Source organism: Anguilla rostrata, chromosome 14 (genome assembly GCF_018555375.3).
Source record: "Anguilla rostrata isolate EN2019 chromosome 14, ASM1855537v3, whole genome shotgun sequence".
In the NCBI taxonomy this organism is placed as follows: domain Eukaryota; kingdom Metazoa; phylum Chordata; class Actinopteri; order Anguilliformes; family Anguillidae; genus Anguilla; species Anguilla rostrata.
The window spans coordinates 7,212,364-7,236,909 of NC_057946.1; the positions used below are offsets into that span (position 1 = coordinate 7,212,364).

The following is a 24,546-nucleotide window of genomic DNA, read 5'->3' on the forward strand; positions in this document are numbered from 1 at the left end:
AGGAGGTTACAGGCCACCACCCCGTCCTGCTTCACAATGGCAGTCACAACCCTTGTGAACTTAAGATGGGGTCCCTTGGATGCCTTTGAACCTGGGTGGGGGTCCCTGGATCATAAAAGGTTGAAAACCCCAGGTCTGGTTACAGCTAATTATGTGTGTAACGTAGTGCTGTGGTTGTGAGTCGATAGGCATACTGCATAGTTACTTTTGGTGCCCCCCAAAGAAACGAAACGCCCTCCAGGACTAAATTCGGACACCTGCATCCAGGGGGAAGAATACACAGAGTAAATTTCACACCATTAATTTATACCGTCACTACAGAGCATGTAAAAGACATTAGACTATGCCTACTCTTTCAGTCCCCTCCCTGGACCTTTATATGAATGATGAACAGCACATTATCTAGGACATGTTACTGCCTTAGACCCCATTTATGATAGATTCTGATCTGTAGAATGTACTTCAGTGACATGAAGTACTGTCTCCAAAATAGACAAGTAACTGACATTTGTCACCAGAATTTCAATGAAGACTACGATTTAATTTCATTTGAAATGATCAGTGTTCAAAGTACATTTAGTGGGCAAAGATATCTATAACTCTTTTAAGTGACATTTTACACATGCACAGGAGAAAACTAAAATACAGACCATATATATATATACATGCGTGACCACTTCAACCATGGACAACCACATGTAAAGAAACCACAACATTTTCCAGAAATTACTTCCTCTAAAGAACATATTCCTTGACTGTACTTTTAAATGTTTTTGCTGTATCAATAATCCTATGCTGTACTGGTCCCTATTTGCCCTTTTATTAGATTTTGGCACCAACAGTCTCATATGAAATAACATAGTACATGTTGTACATGTAAATTTACAAACGCAATTATTCCTATTAAGGCTAATGCTGACTGCAATATATATAAGTGTTGCAAAATTACATTCTTTGCTATATAATTTCCCATTTTCAGTGCAAGTTGATAAATTGTTGGGGTGGAATAGCGTGCTTGCCCCACCCAAGACTGAAAAGCATACAGGTGAATGCCAGTCCACCTTGAATGCAATTACAAGAGCATGCAAAGAGCAGAATAAATATTCAAGTTAAAATAACCACTGACACCTGATGCCCCAGGTTATGTATGATGTATATATGCTGCTCTACATAACTAGATAACATGGGTATACAACTGCAAGAAACAGATATTTAAAAAAAATAAAATACAGATAATTTTTTATAGAGTAGTTATAGTTGGGGCGACATAGCTCAGGAGGTAAGACCGATTGTCTGGCAGTTGGAGGGTTGCCGGTTCAAACCCCGCCCTGGGCATGTTGAAGTGTCCTTGAGCAAGACACCTAACCCCTAACTGCTCTGGCGAATGAGAGGCATCAATTGTAAAGCGCTTTGGATAAAAGCGCTATATAAATGCAGTCCATTTACCATTTATATACTGCTGTACATAGATAAAATAATGTTTTCAGTGTTTTCAAAGTAAATGTGTTTAATCCTTATAAAAAGGAAAACCCAGTGTATTTTAAGTTTTTAATATGCCAATCTGGCATTATGAGGTAATCTCGTAGCTCCAGTGATTGCTACAAGTTTTTGACAGTGAGCACAGCAACACCCCTAATAAAAACACAGCAAATGGCTAATGTCTCCACACTTAAATATGATGCACTACCACCCCTGCCAAGGAGTTACAAGCTCAGGCCACACCCTCAACAGCCCTGTCATCCTTGTCAACCAGATTTCCCATGATTGTCAGCTTCTGCAAGAGGCCAGTGGGAATGGAGGGTTTGTAAAACGCAGTGTGAGAGGGAGCAAAGGAAAATAAGTGTAAAGGCATTTGGATGTCCTGGGGAGCAGTGCTGCCCTCTGGTGGCTGACAGGTGTCTGGCAGGTCTGCCAGTCCAGCTTGCCACGCAGGTCCTGAACCTCCTCCATAAGTATGGCCGGCTTGCCAAGGACAGCGATGGGCCCACCCTGAAGATCATCCACAGACAGAAGATCTGGCTGTGGTAGTCCAGGGGCCGGTGCCTCCAGGCCTCATAGAACTCACGCGTGGAGGCCTGGGTGGACTCCACCAGCTGCATCCAGCAGCTGATCCTCTTTCCCCAAAGCATTTTTTTCAAGCTCTCCATCCCTTGAAGAAGCCCTTCTCTGGTGATGGTTTGAAGTTACAGTTAGGCAAGGACAACTGTCTCTGGAGCTGGTAAAGAAGAGAGGGTCAGAAACCTATCAGACACATTTATTCATATACATTTATCTAGATCTCCTCGTCTCTGTTTAACACCGGGGGGGTTCCCAAACAATTTTAGTGAATAAATCTTGGGCTGTGCAGTCAAACTGCAGAGACCAGTCCCACACAGAGGGCAAGTTTAATGGGCCCCTTTGTGTTTGTGGAGAGTCAGCCTGCGAAGACAAAAAGAGCCTCTGAGCTGCAGGGGAGGGGGTGGCGGCCAGAGAAAGGCTGGTAGGAAGGAAGGCTGAAACACTTCACAATGTCTGGGAGTGTCTTCTGGTTCTTCTGAACAGAATGCACTAGTGTTCACTCAGTTCTAAGCTCTGCTTTTTCACTATCTGTACATAGCCATTGTTTACTTACGGTACGTCCTATCATATTGCAATTTTAACACAATTGTGAAAATTCTGATCACTTACCTTGTCTCAACATTTAATAAGGCTTGCTACTGCATATAATTTCTAGCAATCTCCATTAGAAATGAATGCAAATGTGTCCAAAAAGCAGGAATTACAGATAAAGCAAATCACTATTCACGTCCATGATAGTCAGTGACTGGGGGTGAGAAGGCAGGAATTAGCAGCAATGGACCTGAAAATATCATCGATTGGAGACAGTCTGAGCTGTGATGGGTTATAAACTGTTCTTGGTGTTTTCCTAAAGTTGTGATACAATCTGTCAGTCGTAGAAAAGACGTTTTACGTTTCAGTGTGTCATAGAACCTCCGTAAGTACCTGTGTAAGGATTGGGAAGATGTCACAATTAAATCAGAATATTTATAAAACTGGTAAAAAGCACTACCAGGACACACACAGAATGTATATAAAATGAGTTTGACATTACTGTACACTGAATAAAATGCAACATTTGAATCTGGAATGGTTTTATTCTGCCCATTGTAATGCAATAATACAGAGCAAATGACCATCATTGAGAAAATGGATGTACAGTGAAAACCACAGTTACAACACTGGAGTGACACGCAGTTGTCACAGGCTCACAATTTTCTACCATTATGTTTTCCTCTTTATATTTAGATACTATGTATTATCTGATCCAAGGCTAAAGGCCGAGCATTACTCTTCAATTAGTAAATAAGTCAACTTCAAAAAAAAAAAAGTCATGCATGTTATTTTCAAAATAATAAAATGCTGACTGCTTAAACTTTTTAAAATTATTATTTTTAAATTAAATCCAAATTATGGAATAATAATTACAAACACAAATGTCTCCGCGATAAGTGGCAGCTTAATACAATGCCATGGGCAACCTGCTAAAGCATTAGTCTGGCGTGAGATCTGACTAGTGGAACACCGCAACGTTACCAGCCCAGCCTTTTCAACAGCATATTAGTTATACTCCACTAGCACTGCACAAATAAAATAATCTCATTTTTTTACTAAAACTCTGATAAAGAATTGAATGACTCCAAGTTGTGTGCTTCATACTGGCTAGACTGAAATAAATGTACCTTGCTTAAAAATATATATTCTGACAATAATAATTGTCACTTTTTAAGTTTGGTTTGATTGAGACAGAATTCCCCTCCTTTCCCCAATTAAAAACTAAAAATGCTTCAGAATTAACAGGAGGCTGTGGCAGAGCTTTATTGCAGGTAGTCCTACAGTATTGTACCCAGTTATATAGCCTACAGGGTAAACACAGCTTTAGTGACGTTGAGTGCATGTGACCACCCACTGTTCAGATCCTTCTGAAGCCAAAACAATACAGTACAGCACAGACATTGATATTTAAGAGTTTTGGTAATACCCAGTCTAGCAGCAGTCTGGTAGGTCTGCTTAACAGTTAAGAAAACAAAACTGAAGGTCTAGAACAAGTACAGTACACTAAAGACATCACAACTAAGATGTATACCAAGAAAAAAAAAAAAAAAAACAAAAACAGAAAAGGTCTGTATGGACCATCCTATCAGTGCGTGCGGTGGGTGGGCCTAGTGGCTGTCGTAATCCTTCTTGTCCTTCTTGCCCTCGCCCTCGCAGCTGTCCACGCCGTCGCTGTTCTCTCGCCTCCGTTTGCGGTTGTTGCGCACGTTGAAGCGCGGGTTCATCTGGGACAGCGGGTCCATGCCCAGGACCTTGTGGATTTGGCGGAACGCAAGCAGCCGGAGGGCAAACTACAGGACGAGAGAAACCACCGGGTTGTACCGCAGAAGCCAAACAAATGGTCTTCAGAACGTGAACTATTAAACAATGACCACCCCATTACAAATTACAAAGGGAAATGTTAGTCCCCCATGAACCAGCTTTCTTTAAATCAAAATTGCTCTACCACAGAGAGCTTGTGACTTTCCTTCCAGCATTACATACAATCACAACTCTACATAATGTAAAACCTTTATCTAGAAATATTTATATATGGGGTTGGGGGTGGGGAGAGAAGTGGTGTGAGCGGAGCAGTGCATTATGGGGGCGTTGAGTTTACCTGAGCACTGGATGTGATGTCTTCTCTCTGCTGCTCAGTCATGGCACCCAAGGTGTCTGTTGAATTCTTCTCACAGGGGTCTACCAACCCTGGACCACCTGAACAAGTAAGCCCACATTAACCCACATCCCCCCAAACAGAATCATCCAAAAAACTCAGTAACCCTGGCTTCCAAAAAATACTTCAATATGGAAAGTAAGGACATGATTCATCATTTGGAAAGGTTTTGGCATGGTGACATTTTTTTTTTTTCAGGATACATTTTGTTTTTAACAGTCTTTGTTTTTAAATTTCAAACTAATGTCTCGACAAAATAATTAATCCATTGATACAAGAAATACAAGAAAGACTCAAGCTACAACTTCTTTTAAACATTACACACACAAATGGCACAGATGCTCAGCAATGGAATTATGTTCAGTAATGCATTCAGTAATGCAGAATTAGTAGCTGGCTGCAGTCCGTCTAGCCAGGTTTTAATTCCCTTATTCCCCTATCCTTCTTGCCCAAAGCTCAGTTTGCCAAAGTATGACGTTTGAACACCATCACACCGCTGCAGATTGCATTTTTCCGGAACACATTATTTCCAGGTACAGCTGAAGTAGCCCACTCATTGAGTCTTACCTGGCAGCAGAATCCCAGAGGAAATGCATTCAAAGACCCTCCTCAGTGCATCTCCAGGGCTCAAGGGGCCTGAAGCACTGGATATGGCCTTCTCAACAAGCAGCTCCATGGCCTTCAAAAGAGAACAGTGCACATATCTCCACCCATTCCACATATGTTCACCTCTTTTTATATTTTTAAATCCAAGTGAATTATGGGTTTGTGTGTTTTTTTTTGGCCTCCTGGGCTGCAAGACAAATTTCACCACCAGGAATCAATAGTTTATTCCAGGGGTTCCCATGCTGTGGTGTGCAGAGAAAATTGTAATTGGAGAGAAGAGGAAAAGATAACAACCAATGATAGCAACAACATGGAATCCCAAAGGAAGAAAGTAGAACGGAGAGTGAGAACTTCAAGTAAGAAACACAAGCATAACAGTTATATATGGCCCAGGGATTACATGGATTGGCGACGCGGAAAGTCCAACTCCAGGGTGTAGTGTGTACCAAAATACAAAAACCTGAAAGACAAGCTGGTTATTTTCTTCCAATGCAAACTGGAACGTTGGCCTTGTCCCAGCGAGCACTGGGAGCACCGATGCCCTTTGCTACAACCTGCTTATATGAAGCTGGTTTTTCTGCACTCACATCAGTGAAAACATCATGAAAGATGCTGGATGCCAAGGGTGATTTAAGAGGAAAACATTCTCATTTAATTCCAACTCCAGTGTGCTTAGTGCAGAAAAGCAGGCCCATCCATCTCATTTAGGCCAGGGTAAGCAGCAATTGCTCATTACTGACATCCCTCACATTACACTGCTTATCACGACTATGGAATGTATGCGATGACTGTAGCTTATGATGCGTGGCATTATTCACGCAGCTGTCATCACATTACGTTTGGATGACAAGGTGATCAGAGGTGCGCGGATGGGGTCAAGGGAGGCACGGCTTGAAAAGTTTGGGAACTGCTGGTTTATTCAATCCAGCCAGTTATCGGTAAATGCTAGGGCAATGCTCTAAAGCAGTTTTACCAAACACTCCAGTGTCCTGGAGATCTAACACTGTTCTCTGTCTATCGACCTGTAGGTTTTCCATTTCAACCATAATTGGGCAAACCTGACACTAACTAACTAGCGGTTCAAAGATTTCTAGCCGCTGAATGAAATGTGCTTTGTTAGGGTTTTCGGTAGTGCTTTTTTGTAGGAAGCCATTCTTCCAACCATAAACCTGAGAAACAATAAATCCGGTTTTGTTCACATGCATAAAACCAGTGACAGCCCACTGTGTTAAATAAAAGAATACATCATTTGGATTATTAAAACTAAAACTAAATAGGGGTCCAAAACTCATTTATTTTAACTAAAACTCACAGCGGTCACAGAGTGGGCTAGCCGGGCTGAGCAGAAGGACTAGTGTGTGTGGTGGTTTACTCACCCAGCTGGGGAAGGCAGACCATGTGGGAACACGCTGACACAGATCACGCAGAATGCGAATGATAATCACGCAGGATTGGAGTCCGTTTGCTCTAGCCTTGAGTGCAACAAAGTCAAGTTTAGTCGGTACACAGGAACGCACAGCCAACGCACACAGTGGATTCTCAAAAAGAGGTGCAACACTACTGCTCACAATGGAAGCTTGAGATCAGTCAAGTTCTCAGGCATACTTTTATGGTCAGCTGCCATTCACAGCAGTATTTTACCTCAAAGTTAGTAAGAGAGTTCAAAGTTTGTAAGATGTACCAGGGAGAGGGTCCCGGTCATCTTATAAACCTTGACCTCGTAGTTTCAAATAGTTCACAAACAGGTAACTTTGAATTACATAAAAAGCTCAGAAGAAAAAAAGAGGACGAACTGAAGAAGTCAAGGAAATCTGCTTTACTTTGCCCATGTGTTTGCCCTACAGCACCAGCACAGCAAACTAATCAGATGTTCCTTTTCTCTCAGTCCCCATTAAAACCAAATCACAAAAAAGTACAAAAGCTCAACATGAAAGCTCTTATGACACTTTTATGCCAAGTTACTCTGCAGCCTTATGGAGTAATGTTTTAAATGAATACACTGTAGTAGTGAAAGATAAATACATTTATAAATGCAAGGATGCCTTTTATTTTTTTATATGACCAGAGGAAAGTTCATATTAGTATGTGTAAAAACAGTACAATTGTGAGAACAAGATTCAACTAGCTATTGGTAACATTTTTCTGGTCAAAACTTGCAAATACTGTAGGCATCCTTGATTTTTTTTTTTTTTTCTTCTTTTTCTTTTATAAGTTCATTTTTTTTTTTTGCCCAGCAGTAAATTTCTGCACATCTGGGCTCAATGAAGACTAATTTAAATGACTAAGAATTGTATTAAAATTAACAAAGAAAATAAAAATAAATCAGTGCATCTCATAAGGCTACAATAAGAAAGTAAAATGATGTTCCAAACCTGGAACCACTTAGCGTGGCGGAGAGCAGCCAGAGCGTCAAGGCATTTTTGCCTGTCCAAGACGTCCGCTGGGTCTTTCACCAAACCCGAGGTTACATCTAAAAATGGATCGAATTATCAAAGGGTGGTGAGGAATGGGTGTTTGACCAGGTCAGCAAGACGTTCTTGGAAACAAACACATTGCCACACATACCAAGCCTTCCCCAGATAACAGCTCCCTTTAGTGGTTCTTGATCATTGACAAAGCTTAGGTAACACAATGACAGCAAAGTCATTCCTGGCTATGGAAAGAGGTAGACTACATGGTAACACCTGAAAAAAATGTTCCGGCCAAAATGTAAATCCACTGCGTCTCCAATTATTTATCTCCATCACCAAAGGCTTTTGGTCAAGGCACGTTTTCCCGGGACAAGGTCCTTTACATCCTCATTTAACTAAATAATTATACGTTTCTGAAAAACGGTCAATAGCTTTTCCCTGGGTTTATATTACTGCCCGCAGAAGCTTTCACAGTGGCCAATTTGACAGTACCTTCAAGTGAAGCAGCAGGGTAACTGCTATTTTCAGGTAAATTAACTCTTAGAAATCTCAAGAATAGGCAGGAAAAAATGAAAACCTTCACTTCCTAAATTTAGTCCTGTAGTTCTTCCAGAGAACGGAGGCTCGTCAAATCCCAGTGTTCTACACTAGCCTCCTTAGGTAAAACCTTACATGGCACATTCCACAATATAGGCTATACTCCATCACAGACAAGGATGGGAAAGAGGTAGTGATGATTCTCAAGTTGCTACATGAAAACATACAACATGGATGCATGTACTTCCTGAATGATTGAGGACAGGAACAAAGAAAATGAGAGAACAGAAGAACTGAAAAAAATCATGGGCATTTTTCTATATCTGATAAAACAATCCAATAACATTAGCATTACTGCACATCAGTGCTGTTTTAATGAACAATTTAGAATCTACAAATCAAAAAAGGTAAGTAAGCACACTCTAATCACCCCTACTGGAAACATACAGACTGACCGATGACAATGGGCAACAAAAAAAACCATCTGGTAAGGCAAATGCCTTAATGAAAATCTGACAATAAATGGCAGCTTGGTGTGTCCCCCTAGTACTGCGTGGCAGGTGTGGCAAAGTGCTTGGTGAAAACCTTGGTCAAAAATCCTTCCGAAGCTGTGGAAGCAGCCCCTGAGACAGGAGACAAGTTGTTGAAGATGATGTGAGAAGGCTTTGGACTGGACTTGTAAAAAGCTACAGATACAGGGAGACAGCGGTTCTTGCTGGAAAGAAGAGAGGTTTCCCAGCAAGGGTTAGGACATCACTGCATGCATACCTCATCAGCTGGCTTTAAACCCCAGTCACTCTGCACTGACGGCTGTAAACCCAGGTTGAACCAGATTCCTCTCACAAAGCCTTCCTCCCTGAAGTTTACCAATACTCCCCTAAGGACGCCGAAACAGGCAGTGACACTGCCTACAAAATTGCCCATGCGTCAGATTGCCCTTTCGCCATTCATCTGAGGGCAGGTTTGGTCAGTTTTCCTTAACGGCACTTTTACCTTCAATCAACGAAAGTCTTTTTCTGGGGTGGGGTCATTCTCTGTGAAACCAACCTGGCTTTGAACATCACCCTCTCACATTTGCTTGAAAGTCGGCACATGCAAATCTCCAGTCAGAGGCACTACTCAAGCAAAAATGTTAATTTGTATCTTAAATAACTTTTGAAGACAGGCTGATGAAATGATCCAGTTTTTTGGAATTATGCTCGCTAATGCTTCCTTTTTTTAACCTCACATTACTTGATTGTTTTTACTTTTTCTCTAAAATGATACCTGCAAATTGGGTAATCTTCCAAAATCACTTTTTTTTTTTTCTTTTAAAAAGACACAGCTTTTCGGTCAGCCTAAGAACACAGCAAAAAATGATGGCAAAATAAACCACAACATGCAGTGGGACTTAGCATGACATTCACTTTGTCTCACATTAAGATAAACTGTCAATGACAAAGGAAGCACAGACGAGCACAACAATAGCAGAACTACAATTATACTCATCTTTAAGTGTATTTAAGATACATATTTGACCAGAGCAGCATCTTTGACAAAGAAAATGTGCACATTTTTAAGAAAATCGGAGGGTCTTTGCAGCTGCATTTTGATATCACAAGAAATGACCCCTTATTATTTTTTTATTTATTTTTTTTTTTTTTTATAAAGCGACAAAAGCAACAGTTAGGCACTGTATCCAAAAGGGCCTCTGTTCTTGTACATTGTGTCATTTTTTCACTGGTCATTGTGGAATTCTGTGGAATTTTGGTCTGGGACTACACATGTTCACTCAGGGGAGCACTTTCTCTGCACTGGGCACCTCAGAGGGGTGAACTTCTCACCAGACAAAATAGATATTTGTTTCCTGTGGGGATGTTGTTGTATCAGGTAGGGCTATTTTCTACCTGTTGTCTACAATGAAAATGGGTCTATCTTTCTCTTTCAGTGGCTTTACTGTCGTTTGTTAGTACGTGGAATAAAAAAAATCTTCCTTCAGAAGGTTCCTAAAGGACTGAGCCACCCATTGGGGAAAGCGTTTGTCTTTTAAGTTGGGGTGGGGGACCGGAGACTCGAGGACACAGGAAACAAAAATGAATCTTACCTGGGACCTAACTAGAATTACACAATGCAAACACTGATCATGCTTTTTTGGATTTCTGGAAAGCTAAGAGCACTGGCAAGTGTTACAGTGACCTTAGAGCTTCTCTGCTGGCACACGAGAAACAGCATCTGACCCAAACTTTCGGCTGCAGTGGAATGTTTAAACTGACTAAGGAAGGAATGGGAGATCCACCAAAAACTGCAAGTGTACTGGACTTGTATAAATATAACTTACAGCACAAAATGTTGTACAGGAGCCCTTGTATGCAACCCCATGCTATTGTGGGCCATATCACACTCCAGGTCGAGGTCTTTGCCTTGGATCGTGTCATTTCAATTCTTTGATAAATATTTGAAGCTACATTCATGGTGTAAATTCTTTAAGTCTAACCAGACTGTGCATAAGAGCTGCGTTTTGAATGTCACTGAATTCTGCCTATTATGAAACTTAGAGTACCACAGATAGGCCTTAAATAGTAACACCTTACATCAATGCATTGATGGGTGATCTATAAACACTTCACATTCCAAGGCTTCAGAAGGCACAAGAGCTTAGGAAGATCTCATGAACATACTTTTTATCCTGGCAAAAAAGCAGTTGCCCCCTTTCATTTCACTCAGTTTCTGGGAGAAACAAAACTTTAGCAATGACTGATTACGATTCAATGACTACAACTCCCACAATTACTGCCTGCTCTGTGCCAGCAAATGGGCTCTTGAGGGTATAACAAACATATTTGGAGGTTTATTTCACAGTAGGTAGAAAAGAAAGGGCCCTTGTCTTTCCAACCTCCATCCCGTGCGTTCTCCTCCCGGATGGTGGGCGAGGTCAGCGTAATGGTCACTTCCATCTTGGGATCGCCGCAGGAAGTCAGGATGATGGCTGCTTCCGGGATGGAGGCCTTCACTTCGTACTTCTCCGGCGTCACCATCTTCAAGTCCAAATTTAGGAGGAGTGATTAGCATTCACACAGACTGCGGACCCCAGTTACTGCAAGGCTTTGGAAGTTAGATTTCATTATGTTACACGTTTAGCCGATGACTTTGGGTAAAGCTGCACAGCTTACGATTCCATTTACACAGCTGTGTGCATAAAGACATTGAGTTCAGCATTTTCAAATCTAATTTGAAAGCCAGGATTTCCTGTTTAACAGACTGCTGTCAGTTGGTAGAGGACAGAGGAGGCTTGTACCGTGAGCTGCTTAGGGAGGTGCTCCACAATGCATGTGAGAAGGCTCTTAGTGGGCTTTTCAGAGCAGAGCAGGACCAAGCTGACGTTCTTGTCCCCGCGGAGGAGGAGGCCTTTGGCCAGGACCCCCACCCTCATGACACCTTTAAGAGCCCTGGGAGGGAGGGAGGAAGGAAACCGATGATGCAACAACATCCACAGGTGCACCAAACTCACACAAGAACACGTGCACAGAACTTCATCCAGCCAAAAAAAGGAACAGTTGCTTCACACTTCACTGGCTCTTTTGACAAGGAAGTCTTTCATCAAATGCTCAAAAGCCTCTGGTACGTTTAGCTAGTGCAGCATAGACGAATCGGCATAGCTTAAATACAGCCCCCGGACCTGGATAACCGCAAAGCGACGACCACGTTCCTTGCTGTACCTGTCTCTCTGGACGTCCTTATCTTTGTCTTTGTCTTTGTCCTCGTCTTTCCCCTTGCCCTTGTCCTGGTCCGTGATGATGTCGGACACCAGCTTGAGCGCCCGTTCGGTGATGGAAACGATTTTCTGGATGGCCTGGAGCTCGTCCTCCACGGGGTAGATAGCAGCGTGCTTGGTCATCACATAGCGGTCGTCTGAGGAGTCCGGGCGACGGGGAGGCTGAAACACCACAATTAAACCATTCATAAACCCGACATAAATCGGTCACGGACAAGAACACAACTTCCCCAGAGATACCCATTATGACCACTTATGAGACAGTGGAGCATTTTTACTGCTGTCCATGACTTCACCAGCACTTTACAATCTTATAATATCTCCAAATATTTCCTGGGACTCTCAGAGAACTGGTTTACATCTGGACTGGTGCTGACGGTTAGGCTTACCACAGGTCCCTGTGGCTGTGGAATAGGCAGGCCGGGCCGGACTCCCAGCAGGCCGGGGGGCCCGGGGGGGCCCTGGGGATAGCCTGCGTCCGGCATCCTGCGCCGGTCGTCCCAGTGGTGCTGCTCCTCCTCCATGCGCCGCCAGTACATGTCCTCCTCATAGCGCCTGCAAGGACCAACGGGACCGCGGCGGTCAGCAGCATACCTCAGACACACAGGCAGACTACAGCCCACCACCAAGGCACACGGGTATACAAATTGCAGCTCTGCTCTCCAGCTCTCTGAAAGTTTGCAGTTTATAGGGTTCCCAACCGAATTAGGGGTGCTTGGTTAGGGTTGGAGTGAAAACTTACACCACCTAGGTCCAGCTGGTTTTCAGTCCATACTTAAGAGATTCCTGACATGTAAACAGTTAGAATTTTGTCAGAAGCTGATATTTACATTACATGAAATGAATGTTCCATATTCAATAAAGAAATTATAATAAGTCTGAGCAGTTCCCAGACAACTAATGCTTTTATTTTCTGTAATATGCGGTGGCAAATGACTCCTCCTGAAAGATGCTGGACTACATTTTGACTAATCCTGCGGTTAGAATTCATTGCTGAAGTCCTACATGCTGAAACTGTGGATGCATGGTCATTGAAACCAAACCATTTCAGTAAAATTGCTTCAAAAAGAACTCAAATGGTAACAAGCCAAACCCACATCATGTTGAATTCCGTTTTGGCGCAAAATGATGGCACTTGAACATCTTCAGTAACCTTAATTAAGAGATTGACAGGTCATCCAGGCAGCGTCTGGAGGAAGTGTTGCTGCTTGCACAGCCCATCGGTGCTCTCACCTCATCTCCATCCTCCAGCGCTCCTCCTCTTCGCGCCTCCTCCAGTACTCCTCCTTCTGCATCTGCTTCCGCATCTTCTCCTCCTGGATCTTCCGAGCGCGGATACTGGGCTTCACCTCCACCTGGAGGTCGGGGTTCACCTTTTTCTGCGCAGAACAAGCAGCAAGACTCGTCACAAGATCATGGAAGGAGTCTGGCTGCGACTCCTTAAAAAAAGCGCAAAACATTCCACGTAATGAATTTAGATTCACGGTTGACTGAAAGGGATGTCCATCACAAACCTTATACTGCAGGCGATGTCTTCTTCCCTTCAGATGCATCTCTTTAGCATTTGGATCGTTAAAGCTACATTCACACAGCTTGCAGTGGAACCGGATGACTTTGCCTTCATCGTTGCGTACCTGAAACAGAATTATCTACTTCATTAACATGACCCCACAAGGATCCAATGTAAAATCTTAAAACTTAAATATTTGAAAGGACACGCACAAAATCACACAAGACTCAAGCACATTCAGTAATGCTAATCCAATGCCATTTCACATTTAGGTGCATCTAGAAAAGAAACATCTGTCTTTGACACACCCACATTTACTGCAGAAAAAACCAGAACAAATTTCATGACCAACATGCATGTGCAAAGATGGTACCCAAGTTAACAGAATTCCCAGAAGCAGCCAAAGTCTGCTTCACCAATCAGACTTCTATTAAAATGGCCAATAAAACCCCACTTGCCTCTTCCACATAGTCATGTCCCACAGGCTGGACGTCGCTCTGAAGGGCAGCCAGAGTGGACTGAGTGGACAGCGATTCGGGCGGGGGGTCGGCCTTGGCCTCCGGCGCCTGGGCGGGCATCAAAGGCTGGGCTGCCTTCGCGTCCTCCGCCCTGATGCCCGTGGTCTGCAGTTTATTTCCTCCTGCGCAGGGAAGCAGTCAACCCGGGCTCTAAGAATGCCAGGGTGCGTAACAGGAAAGAGACCTGCCCACCCTAGAGGGCCCCATTCCACATTCCGTGCCCTGCCAGCATCAGCAGGGCTCAGGCCAGGTAAAATTCAGACACGTGTCAGTACCTTAGGCCTTCAGTGGCACTTAAGACCCATTTGTTGCATTGCAAAGTGATGAGACTGTTTAAAGGCTTGCCTAATCTGGATACTCCAGCAGCCTGCTGCTCACATCTTGATTTGGCTGACTTTAGAGATAAGCAAGTCAAAACAGAGTAGAATCTTTCAGGTAGAATTACCACCACCTTGAAGGTTAAATCTTGTTGACTCAAACCTTAAAATCACACCTTTAACCAGCGTCTCCCATACATTGACTCTATTTGGACGGTCGACTCGAATAAATGTGCCCCAACTAAAAAGATTTTTTTGCATTCAGACACCCACTAAACACCGCCATTTAGCGCAATGCAAATGCAGTTCAAATTTAAAGCACATATGCGCTACAAAAGTTCAGTTCACACTAGCATTACAGGTTTCAAGAGATTACTCTGTAGCCCTCCGATTGTTATTCTGTCCACAAAATGTGACTTCATGTTATAATAAATTCTTCCAAGGGATTGTTGCTGCTGTTGATAGGTGGGATATCACATCTGGTTATGGTGTTCACCAGACTGGACAACTGAACACATCACGTTGTAAATTCAATATTATTTTCCCCTAAAGACTGCTTTACATTCCACACAATTTTCTAAGGGAAACACTGTTCGTCAAATCTTTGTCAACCGACATGGCTAAAAAGGACAGGTGACTTACAATTTCAGACGGAACGCAGGTGAAACCTTACCTACGAAATTGATCTTGGGCGTGTTCACCTTCTTAACGGCGGAAGAGCTGGTGGGCGGGCCGGGGGCGGGGCCCTTAGCCTGCGCAGCTGCGGCGGGAGCTCCGCCCACGATGTTGATTGGCTTCAGGTAGGAGGAGGTGGGCGTGGCCGCGCCGCTGTTGCCGCTGCTCGTCACGCTGCTGACCGCGGGGCCCGCGGGCTTGCTGGGGGCCGCCGTGGTGGACGCGGTCGTCTGGGTGACCACGCTGGGCTCTGTGGAAGGGATGGGCTTCCCCAGCTTGGTGTGCAGCTTCACCACCTGCAGGAAACAGCGGGCCAGCATCCAGTAAGTATGGACCCACCATACAGGGAAACGCTGTATTCAGCTGAGGTACTCTAGAGAGCATAAGCCACACACTGAATACTCATTAACCAGGGAATCCTAAGGCTGCACGGCAACACAAGTCTCCTGGCCTTATAGAGAGGACCTCAAAAACAACGTGGAACAGAATAATCGCTCTAACAAATGTACATCTCCACTTCCTCCCCCACCATTACAGGCACATGGCAGAGGAATGGAAATCATGACACGGCCCATTCAACCAGGGGAAGCTGTGGCATTTCTGAGGTCAGTGCAGTTAGGGCTCTCATAAATCAGCCCTATGCCCAGGAGGATCGTTGCGCTAACAATCACCTCTGGCTACATCCTTTCCCCAAAAGAAAAAGAGGAAACTGAGCACAGAGAAACACTGCCAGATGTCAGATACATCGCACACCGACATCTGAAAGGTGCCCGAGCCCCTTCAAAAACGAAAATAAAAACTGGCGCTACCGAACGGAGACCGCACAGCGCAGGATAAGGGTGAGGGGCCCACAGAGCGGACCTTCTGAGAGTTACCTTCTGGTGCTTGGCCCCGCGGATGTGCGCGGCGTAGGCGTCGGCCCCGGTGCAGGAGACGTCGCACAGCTCGCAGCGCAGCTGGTTCTGGGTGCCCCGGGCCGAGCTGGCGCTGGCGCTGCCGCCCGTGCCGCCCGCGCTGCCGCTCTGAGACACCTTCAGCGCCGCCTCCTTCTTCTTGTGCTTCTGGCCCTCCAGGTGCTCCTTGTACGTCTGAGGACGCAGCGAGAGAAACGCACGTGTCAATCGTTTCGAACGGCACGCTGCAGGCTTATGGCCTTGAAGGCAGGAGAGTTTTCTCCAGCATAACTAGAGGTCTGTACTAACACTAAATCTCTAGGCCTTGCAGCAGGGCCCCTCCCTCTCCAGGCACCAGACCTCCCAAGGACAACAAGAAGTCAGAAATATTGCATTTACGCGTGTCTGTTTTCTTTCTCTCTGTCTCTGATACATTTCTAGAAGCCCAGACTGGCTGGGAGGAACAGACTATGACGCCATGCAGCCCAGGACTGAAAGGAACTGATAGATAAAGACCAAACAATTATTTCTGATTTAAAGCTTGTTTAAGACTAAAAGGTCACCGTGGGCGTATTCAGTATTTCTGCTATATGACTAAACACAGTCAATCATTTACTTTTGTTAAAACTTACTGTATGATTATGTATTAACCAGGTACCAATCAGATACAGAATTATGTAAAATGCTTAAACACTTTTTTGTCTAGAAAAGCAGGGACTGCCCCTGCTTTCTTCACTTCAGGCTTATCCATCTTGTGTGTAGGTAGTGAACATCATATCCTTCCCACATAAAACTGTATAGAAGGGTAAACACAGAGGAAATGTAGACCCCTTCATTTAAGATAAACCAATTGAAAGTAAGCAGTAAATCAGGACCTTAAAAGGCAAGAAAAATAGGACTGCATTTTATTTTCAGTGCCTAAAGTCGTTCCCTTTGAACAAGACTGGCACAAGATCAGAAAATGTGGATTAGCTTCAATGAAAGCGGATATTTACAACCCTGCATCGTCTGCAGCACTTAGCGTCTCCGATTTGGCGTGCGTGCGAAATGCCCCACAGGGGTTTGCTTGGCTGGGGTTTGCATATCTCCACAAGCCCACGGCGGTCATGTGACCCCCCTCTCCCGTTGTCAGGGAAACGGGGCGGGGTCTCACCTGAGGCCCGGCGCAGCTGATCTTGCACACGTCGCAGTAGTGGATCTGCGGGGGTTTGGGGGGCTGCTTGGGCTTCAGCTGCTTGTTCTGGAAGGGGGTCTTCTTGGTGAAGGTGCTCCCCGTCCAGGCCGCGGTGGCAGCCGCCGCCGCCACCGCCTGCTTCTGCTGCTGCTGCTGCTGCTGCTGTTGCTGCTGCTGCTGCTGCTGCTGGTAGTAGGAGGAGGCGGCCGAATACACCGCCGCCTCGTACCCGGAGTAGGACGCGCCTGCGGGAACACACACGAGCCCCAGGGTCTCACGCACGGACACGGCCGGGAGACATCCATTCTGCTGCAGTGCAGCTGAGCGGCGGGGCCTGACTGACAGCAAAAGTGCTGCAGTGCAGGAGCAGTGACTCATCACATCCCGCGCTAAGAGGGTATTAATACACCGCGCGGGGTGAAATTACATCTCCGCGCGAAAGACCGCAAAACGCTCAAGAGTTCCATGGGATTCCAGTGCATCTGAGCACAGCAGCTCCCGCTGCACATTTAAGCCAGGACTGTGAAAACTGGTGCGTGGAGTGCCACTCGGCAACACAGCGAGCGCTGAAACACAGGAACCTGCACACCTACGCAAGTCTTACGTCAATTGAAGTCACAAGTTTACAATCGAGACCCCACACTTTTTTTTTTTTCCCCCCACAGCACTCCTCTGAAGAGATAAGTACATCTATGGCATCCTCACTGTGCCAAGGAGCACCAAACCCGAACGGTAAAACTAGCCCTAGCCAATCGGCGGATGCCAGTAAGGGCCCGTACCCGAGTAAGTGACCGCCGCGGTGCTGTAGGTGGGGCTCTGGGAGTAGGACGGAACCACGGTCGCCGCGGCGGCCGCCACGGCCGGCTGCACGGTGGAGGACACGGGGTAGATGGAGAAGGTGGAGGTGGCGGGGCTGGGCGCAGCGGGCTTTATGGCTGTGACCTGGCGGGTTTGCTGGGCCTGTGTGTAGGGTGTGGCTCCCTGGCTGTAACCCGTCTTCGGAGCTAGGGAGACCGAGACAGGAAGTCTTTGTCAACATAAAAGGAAGTGGACGGAGTCGGTCAGAAGATATGATTTAACTGACCATTATCTACACGGGTCAGTAATCTTAAGCCTAAGAGAACTGCGCGTGAATTAAATGTGATCACGCAATCAAAACACGCAACCTCAAAATAAAGTATACTGTACACATGCAATACACAGAGTAAAACAATTATAATAAATGAAGCATGCATTTATAAACTGCCAGTCAAAGCCTTTAATGATTATTTCCTGGAATCTGCATCAGAAACATGTACACACAAACTGAATGAAAAGCAAAAAAAAAAAAAAAAAGGAAAATGAATAAAAGTGTACTGACCTTGGAGACTTTTCTTCCACGTCGACTCCCAGGATGTGCTGAGCGTACCTGTCTGGTAGTAGGACTCGGCCACGGCGGGCTGCGGCTGTGCCACGGCGGCGGCCACAGCCGCCGTGGCCGCCGGCTGCTGGTAGTACTGCTTACTGTCATAGGCTACGGCGGGCGCTGTGGACCGCACGTACGAATAGGAGTCCTGGAACAACACACGGAGCACAGCCGCGGGTTAAGGGTCGTCAACTGCGACGTCATCAACATCAAAGACCGGAGAGCGGTCGGTCTGTCATTAAGAGGCTGCAGAGAGCCGGGGGCTCAACCAGCTCAGGAAATGCTAGCGCCATCAAAGTTAATCATGTTAGCCAGATGGAGTAATTGGACAGTAAACAAAGAAACAAACAAAAAAAACGATCTGGGCCACAGATTTCTGATGGGAAGTTCTTCCGGTGTTCAGCAGGGCCCTTGAATACAGACCTTCTGTTAAGCAATACAGTGCAAGACTCAGCATTCAGTGAGTGAATATTCAGTGCTTAACTTCATTCAAACAGGGAGGGAATAACTGAAGTCGTGCAAAGCCGTTTAATTTTACATCTGGCCGCTGCCCAGCTGTACCCACTTAGTAGAGGGAACACGTTGTGCTCTTTACATTCAAAGCAGGATATGACTATAAACTGAGCATGGACTGCGTTTTAGGAAGTCCCAGCACCGGCTTCCTAAAACATCAGACGGGCACGGACGGAGTCACCTGGTAGTTCTGCGTGGTGACGGGTGGGGGAGGGGGCGGGGCCTCCTGCTGCCTCTGGGCGTAGGCGTAGTCGGCGGCGGTGTGCGTGGGCTGGTATCCCCCGTAGGCCGCCGCGGTCGCCGCGGCCGCCACCGCCACCGGCGCGGGTCGGGCCACGGCCACGGTGGCGGCGGTGGGCGCGTAGGCGGCCGCCACGGTGTGAGCCGCGACGGGCGCCTGGTGCACAGTGTAGCTGGCCACCGTGGTGGGGTGGGTGTAGGCTACCCCAGCCGTGGGCTGCTGACTGCGGAGAAAGACAGGAAATGGGTTGGGTGGGAAACGAGGAGGGGGGCGCGGGGGGGTCCTTCTAGCCTTTCATGGTGAACAGAGGCAAGGGATTTGGGCTTGGGCAGCAGCACGTACTTGCCAGGCACAAGTAATATCTCCTAAATTTTTCCTGGAGAAAACAAAACACTGCAAAATGCTAAATGATATTGAACGCATTTTCAGGATTCTACGCTGACATTTCTTCCAAGAAACTCTCGTGTAAAGTTGAAAACTTTAACAGCACACTAATGCATCCCAATTAGTAGAAGTGCTCCTAAATTATTTTTCCAGAGAGCAAACATCAATTCTCAGGAGCAAATGCTCCAAATGTGGGTGCACTGTAGACCCCTGATTTTACAACAAAATGTAGCCTATACATTGCAGCCACAAAATCCCATCCAGAACAGCATACCTGCAAATATTTAGAGCATATATAAATGCTTCTAATGGAATACCAATGAAACCAGATTCTCTAAGACTTTTCCCTGGTATGGTTTAATTTAATAAAAATATATTCATTAGAAAATATGGCACTAGTACTGAGTGACAGTGGTTTGGTTTTGTTTGAGCAACATGTCACTAACTGTCAACTTTAAAATAAGACAACTAGTTTTGAAAGAATTGCAAAAAGATCAATTTTTGTACTGATTCACAACACAACTGAAGGCATGGGAAAATGAAATACGAAAAACAAAATCTTTAAGAAAATATTTCCTCTAATCCTTTGTGCATCAACTGTCAGACCCATTCAGTTTACAACATGTCCACCCAAAAGCTTTATGCACTAAATGGAGCTTGAAAAGCCAGCCAATTATGCAAACACAAACAAAACTGCATATATATTATGACTAATGTATTTATTTTACAAAATAGCAGCTTTGATCAAGAATTACAACCACCGTATTTTAACTACAATTAAATTTCCTGCATTCAGGAATAAACAAAGAACCAATGACTGATGACTCAATGTATTTACGCAGACAAACTGACGGCACACTCCTGACATCTGACACCATCTGTACACAGAATTACCACTAGAGACATCCTTTGTCTACCTTGAATTGTTGGATACACTCTTTGCTGTTGCCATGGAGAAGAAAAAAAAAAAAACCACCCATGACACACCCTGTCGATAGACTTACGAGATTTGGAATTACAAAAGCAACGTCTACCAACAAGCTTCTTCTCTAAAACACGAAGATAAATGTGAAAATAAACGCGACTAGAATGCTTTCAAACCTGTCAGAAATGTCTACAGTAGCTTTCCAATTCATTAGTCTTAATAATATGAGTATGTAAGATCATGCATCAACATGGTACATCAGAACTGTTTTTGAGACAGCAGATTGTGGGTAGGACTGTATTTTGACTGAAGCAAGAATACAGAAAAGCAAGATAATACACTACAAAGACATGTTTCCATCCTCTCCCGTTTTCTGAAGCGCTTAAAATGGCTCACAAAGCTGTGATTACATAAACACAGTATAACATGCAAAACATTACAAGTTCAAACTCAGTAGAATAAAATGAAACAAACTGAACAAAATGCTTTCAGCGTTGCCAAGCCAAGGAGCCAACATGACAGCCTACATACCAACAGAAAAGCAGAAAACAAGCATTTCAATTGCTCTGATATGGACTGTACAATTAGTGGGAATGAGCCATCACAACACATGAGACGGTCTACAGGTCAGGTAATCCTGGTGTGGTGTCATGGCAAGCACTTGCAACTGCCCTATTTGTCAGGAATCACTGCAACAAAATTTGGCATAAATTGTACTGCCCCCGTGTTGCCTTTGGTGCATTTCAATTTAAATGATTTGACACAAACTTAGCGTGGCACCACACATGATAGAATACAGGCAAACTCAGAAGACACCTTGTGTACAACAAATATCCACCAAGCACATGTCAGATTCACAAAGTCACTTAATTTACATCATCAAATCAATGACATAAAATGGCTGCGCTGAAGTACTCGCAGCCCTTATTGTAGGTTCCACCATTTTGTGTAAAATACAAATAAGGAAGGCCAAGACTTTAAACTGGGATAGCAGGTACCTAAATTACATAAACAGGGAATAATATCATACCTATACAGCACCAAAAGTTTTTCAGGCTCTCTTTAAAAAATTTAAAAAAAATTTTTTAAATCTATTTTTGTAACAGACAAAGAGAACTCATTCTTCAGAAATATCTACTTTTCAACCACCCAAAGTCATTTAAACATAAAATTTGTACATCTTCATTCAACCATGTATAAAAATGCCCAAAACATGGCCATTCTGATCCATTTCATCCTAATTTCCTTTATAACAGACGCAGTTCTACATAGTTTACCTTTTTCCTATAACTTATGGCAGTGGTAGTTCTGTAAGTACTATGCACCCATTCAGTAAAACAAAGCAGAGCCTAAATAATTAAATTGTTCATGGAAAAATGCATTTTAACGGTTGTAGTAATGTAATATATATGCAGCATAAGAGATCATGTAGAGGAGTGACTTGGATACAAACATATGGTGTATAAAAATGAAAAATATATAGAAATAACCTACAACAGTATTGGGGCAGCCCTTCCATGCATTTTAAACTGGATACAGCATTACCACGTGATAAAAATGAAAAACCAGCAACATTAATTTTTTATTTTATTATTTTGTTAATTTATATAGTGCTTGCTGCATTTTTCATAAAGACGGTGGCAATGGTTAGCTAATATTATAACAGAACAAGATGCTTGTTCCACAAAGGTTAAAAATCAATAATAATAAGAATAATGCTGCTACTACTACTACTACTAATAATAATAATAATAATAATAATGAAAATCCACTGTAAGGCAAACTGCGTTTATCATCAAAATATTTGCAAAACTAGTTCTTTTACTTATGAATGCTTAGAATGCTATTAAGGAGAAATTCTCCTTGTATTCCTGTATTTCTGCACTACCATAACGTTAATACGAACATCCTAACAGCTTCATTTACGTGCTAGGTCTGCACAAGTTGCATAATTTCACCATAAGCTTGCATATATGCAAAACCATATCGCGCAAAGCCATTTTCTTTATAGAGAAAAGGCGCATGTGCATTCATCAACATCAACGTTCCGAACAGCAGTAAAAATCCTTGAAACAACAGCCACTGCGGACCAGGGAAACGTCGAAGCGGTGACCATCGTACTGCATTAGCTTGGTGCTGCATACTCTTTCGCCCACCCACCCCCCTTCTTTTCTCCTTCGCCCCCCCTCCCCCGCTCTATTCTACACCCCCTCCCCTCACCAACCATCGACGAACAACAACTGCAGTATCCCCACACAGTCAGCCTCAATGGCGATAAACGGCTAGCATCTCATTCTCAAAGATGGCTAGCTGGTAACGTTATATGCGATCCATGCCCATTTTACCTGTACTGCGCGGCACCATGGGGAAATCCAAAGTAGTTGCCGGTGGCCATTTTGGCATCTTCACCTAGCCGGCTGGGCACTGCAGAGAGAAATGGTGGGTGAACGTTTGTCGTTTACCGTGTAAATCGACTGTCCTCGTACAATACTGGGAGAAAAACTGTCAATGATAAGTAGCTTTGAGAACGCATTAGCGAAACAGTCTGTCTAGATAAATGCTCTAGATCCTATTCTGAATCATTTAACCATAAAACATGTACTCTATGTATTATTTTATTTAAATTAACTCACCATAGGTGAAGGACACTACTGGGCATATGGGAATCATTGGGTTCCTGTTCTCTGACGAACTCTGACTCCTCACCCTTCCGATTTATATTAGAAGGTCAGACCAGGAAATACCTAATATTGAACATGCGCATATGCATTGTAGATGATGGAACTTGTAGTTTAGAACGATGAAAGGACAGGAAGATCTTTTTCTTCTTTGATGGTGTTTATTGGTGACTCTCACCCTGCATGGAAAGTGCATTACCGCCACCCACTGTGCTGGAGTGTGGAGCAGATTAGACCAGTTGTCAGAACGTCAGGAAGATGGGACACGATGTCAGGACCAATGGGTTTGATTTATTGAGGTGCTGCTCATTAAGGCCAGTCCCTTAATTTTAAACTTGCCAGTGCACAGACAAAAATTAGAAATGTAATGTACATTTATATTGCTGCATAACATGAATTATTGCATCATTACTTCAAGTAATTCCCTTCTGTGATCAGACATACATTACAGAAAATCAACTTATATATATATACTTGATATCTAGCTGTATGACTGACTCTTTTTAGCTGGACCACACCAGTGGGGCCAGCCCTACAAACACGAATGTCTGTGACTGAGTGACTGAGTGATGAACTTACACCATTGGTCGGCCGGATCACGTGTGTTAGGTCCAGCCATATACTAGGTTTTGACCTGGTCTTGTTGAACCATATATAGATAGTCCTCTTTTTGGCTGGACCGCAACAGAGGGGCCAGCCCTACAAACGCGAATGTCTGTGACTGAGTGCCTGAGTGAGTGATGAAGTTACACCATTGGTCGGCCGGATCACATGTGTTAGGTCCAGTCATATACTAGGTTTTGACCTGGTCTTGTTTTTACAAGAAACTTGTGGAAAATGTTTGTTTTTAGGATTTCTGGAATTAAACCATTTTCATTCATTTATTCATTCATAGTGTGTGTGTGTGTGTGTGTTTGTGTCTGTGTGTGTGTGTGAGGGCGATTGTAATGGATTGAATGTATCCAGTTTATGGATTTATTTAAATTGTATCAAACCCAATGCTTCAGAGGTGTTACGCCTTTTATAAAACCACAAACCATAGACCTCCCAAAATTACATTTCAGTTATTTGGACATCTCGTATGTGTGCCTTGATTCACTAATGTTAATATCATCTCAATGCTCCTTGCAATTCAGTGTACCCATTAGCCAATCCATCATATTATAAAGGTAAGTGCATTTGCGCTGATCAGAATTCTACAAAAGCATGCCCTAAAATAAGGGGGCCAGCGCTGAGAAGACTCGTCGATTATTTCTACAAG

At 44.1% G+C, this 24,546-nt stretch overlaps 1 protein-coding gene across 3 annotated transcripts; it reads right to left on the reverse strand.

The window, feature by feature from the left end:
- Positions 1-3,114: 3,114 nt before the first annotated feature.
- On the reverse strand, positions 3,115-23,397 carry LOC135240192 (zinc finger RNA-binding protein-like). Of its 3 annotated transcripts, none has more exons than XM_064309554.1 (20): positions 23,241-23,397; positions 22,953-23,031; positions 19,239-19,521; positions 18,500-18,692; positions 17,919-18,143; positions 17,119-17,384; positions 15,948-16,160; positions 15,071-15,368; positions 14,021-14,202; positions 13,511-13,686; positions 13,286-13,453; positions 12,442-12,607; positions 11,997-12,214; positions 11,576-11,726; positions 11,174-11,315; positions 7,726-7,823; positions 6,730-6,825; positions 5,315-5,426; positions 4,691-4,788; positions 3,115-4,382 (listed from the first exon to the last, which is right to left on the reverse strand). In XM_064309554.1, exons 1-20 carry the CDS (start codon positions 23,275-23,277, stop codon positions 4,200-4,202), a joined length of 3,384 nt encoding a protein of 1,127 aa, XP_064165624.1. In that variant the 5' UTR covers positions 23,278-23,397; the 3' UTR covers positions 3,115-4,199. The 3 variants fall into 3 exon arrangements, 2 of the variants coding, with proteins under 2 accessions (XP_064165624.1, XP_064165625.1); XM_064309555.1 differs by having other exon boundaries at positions 13,286-13,431; positions 13,567-13,686; positions 23,241-23,396; XR_010325614.1 differs by lacking the exons at positions 3,115-4,382; positions 4,691-4,788; positions 7,726-7,823 and having other exon boundaries at positions 5,383-5,426.
- Positions 23,398-24,546: the final 1,149 nt, after the last annotated feature.

Coding starts and splice junctions, on each gene's coding strand:
- LOC135240192 (XM_064309554.1), bottom strand. CDS start 23,277: ATGATTCCCATATGCCCAGTAGTGTCCTTCACCTATG. Junction 12,608..13,285: donor CGCTGGAGGATGGAGATGAG/GTGAGAGCACCG, acceptor TGGTCCTTGCAG/GCGCTATGAGGAGGACATGT. Junction 12,215..12,441: donor CACAGCCACAGGGACCTGTG/GTAAGCCTAACC, acceptor GTGGTGTTTCAG/CCTCCCCGTCGCCCGGACTC.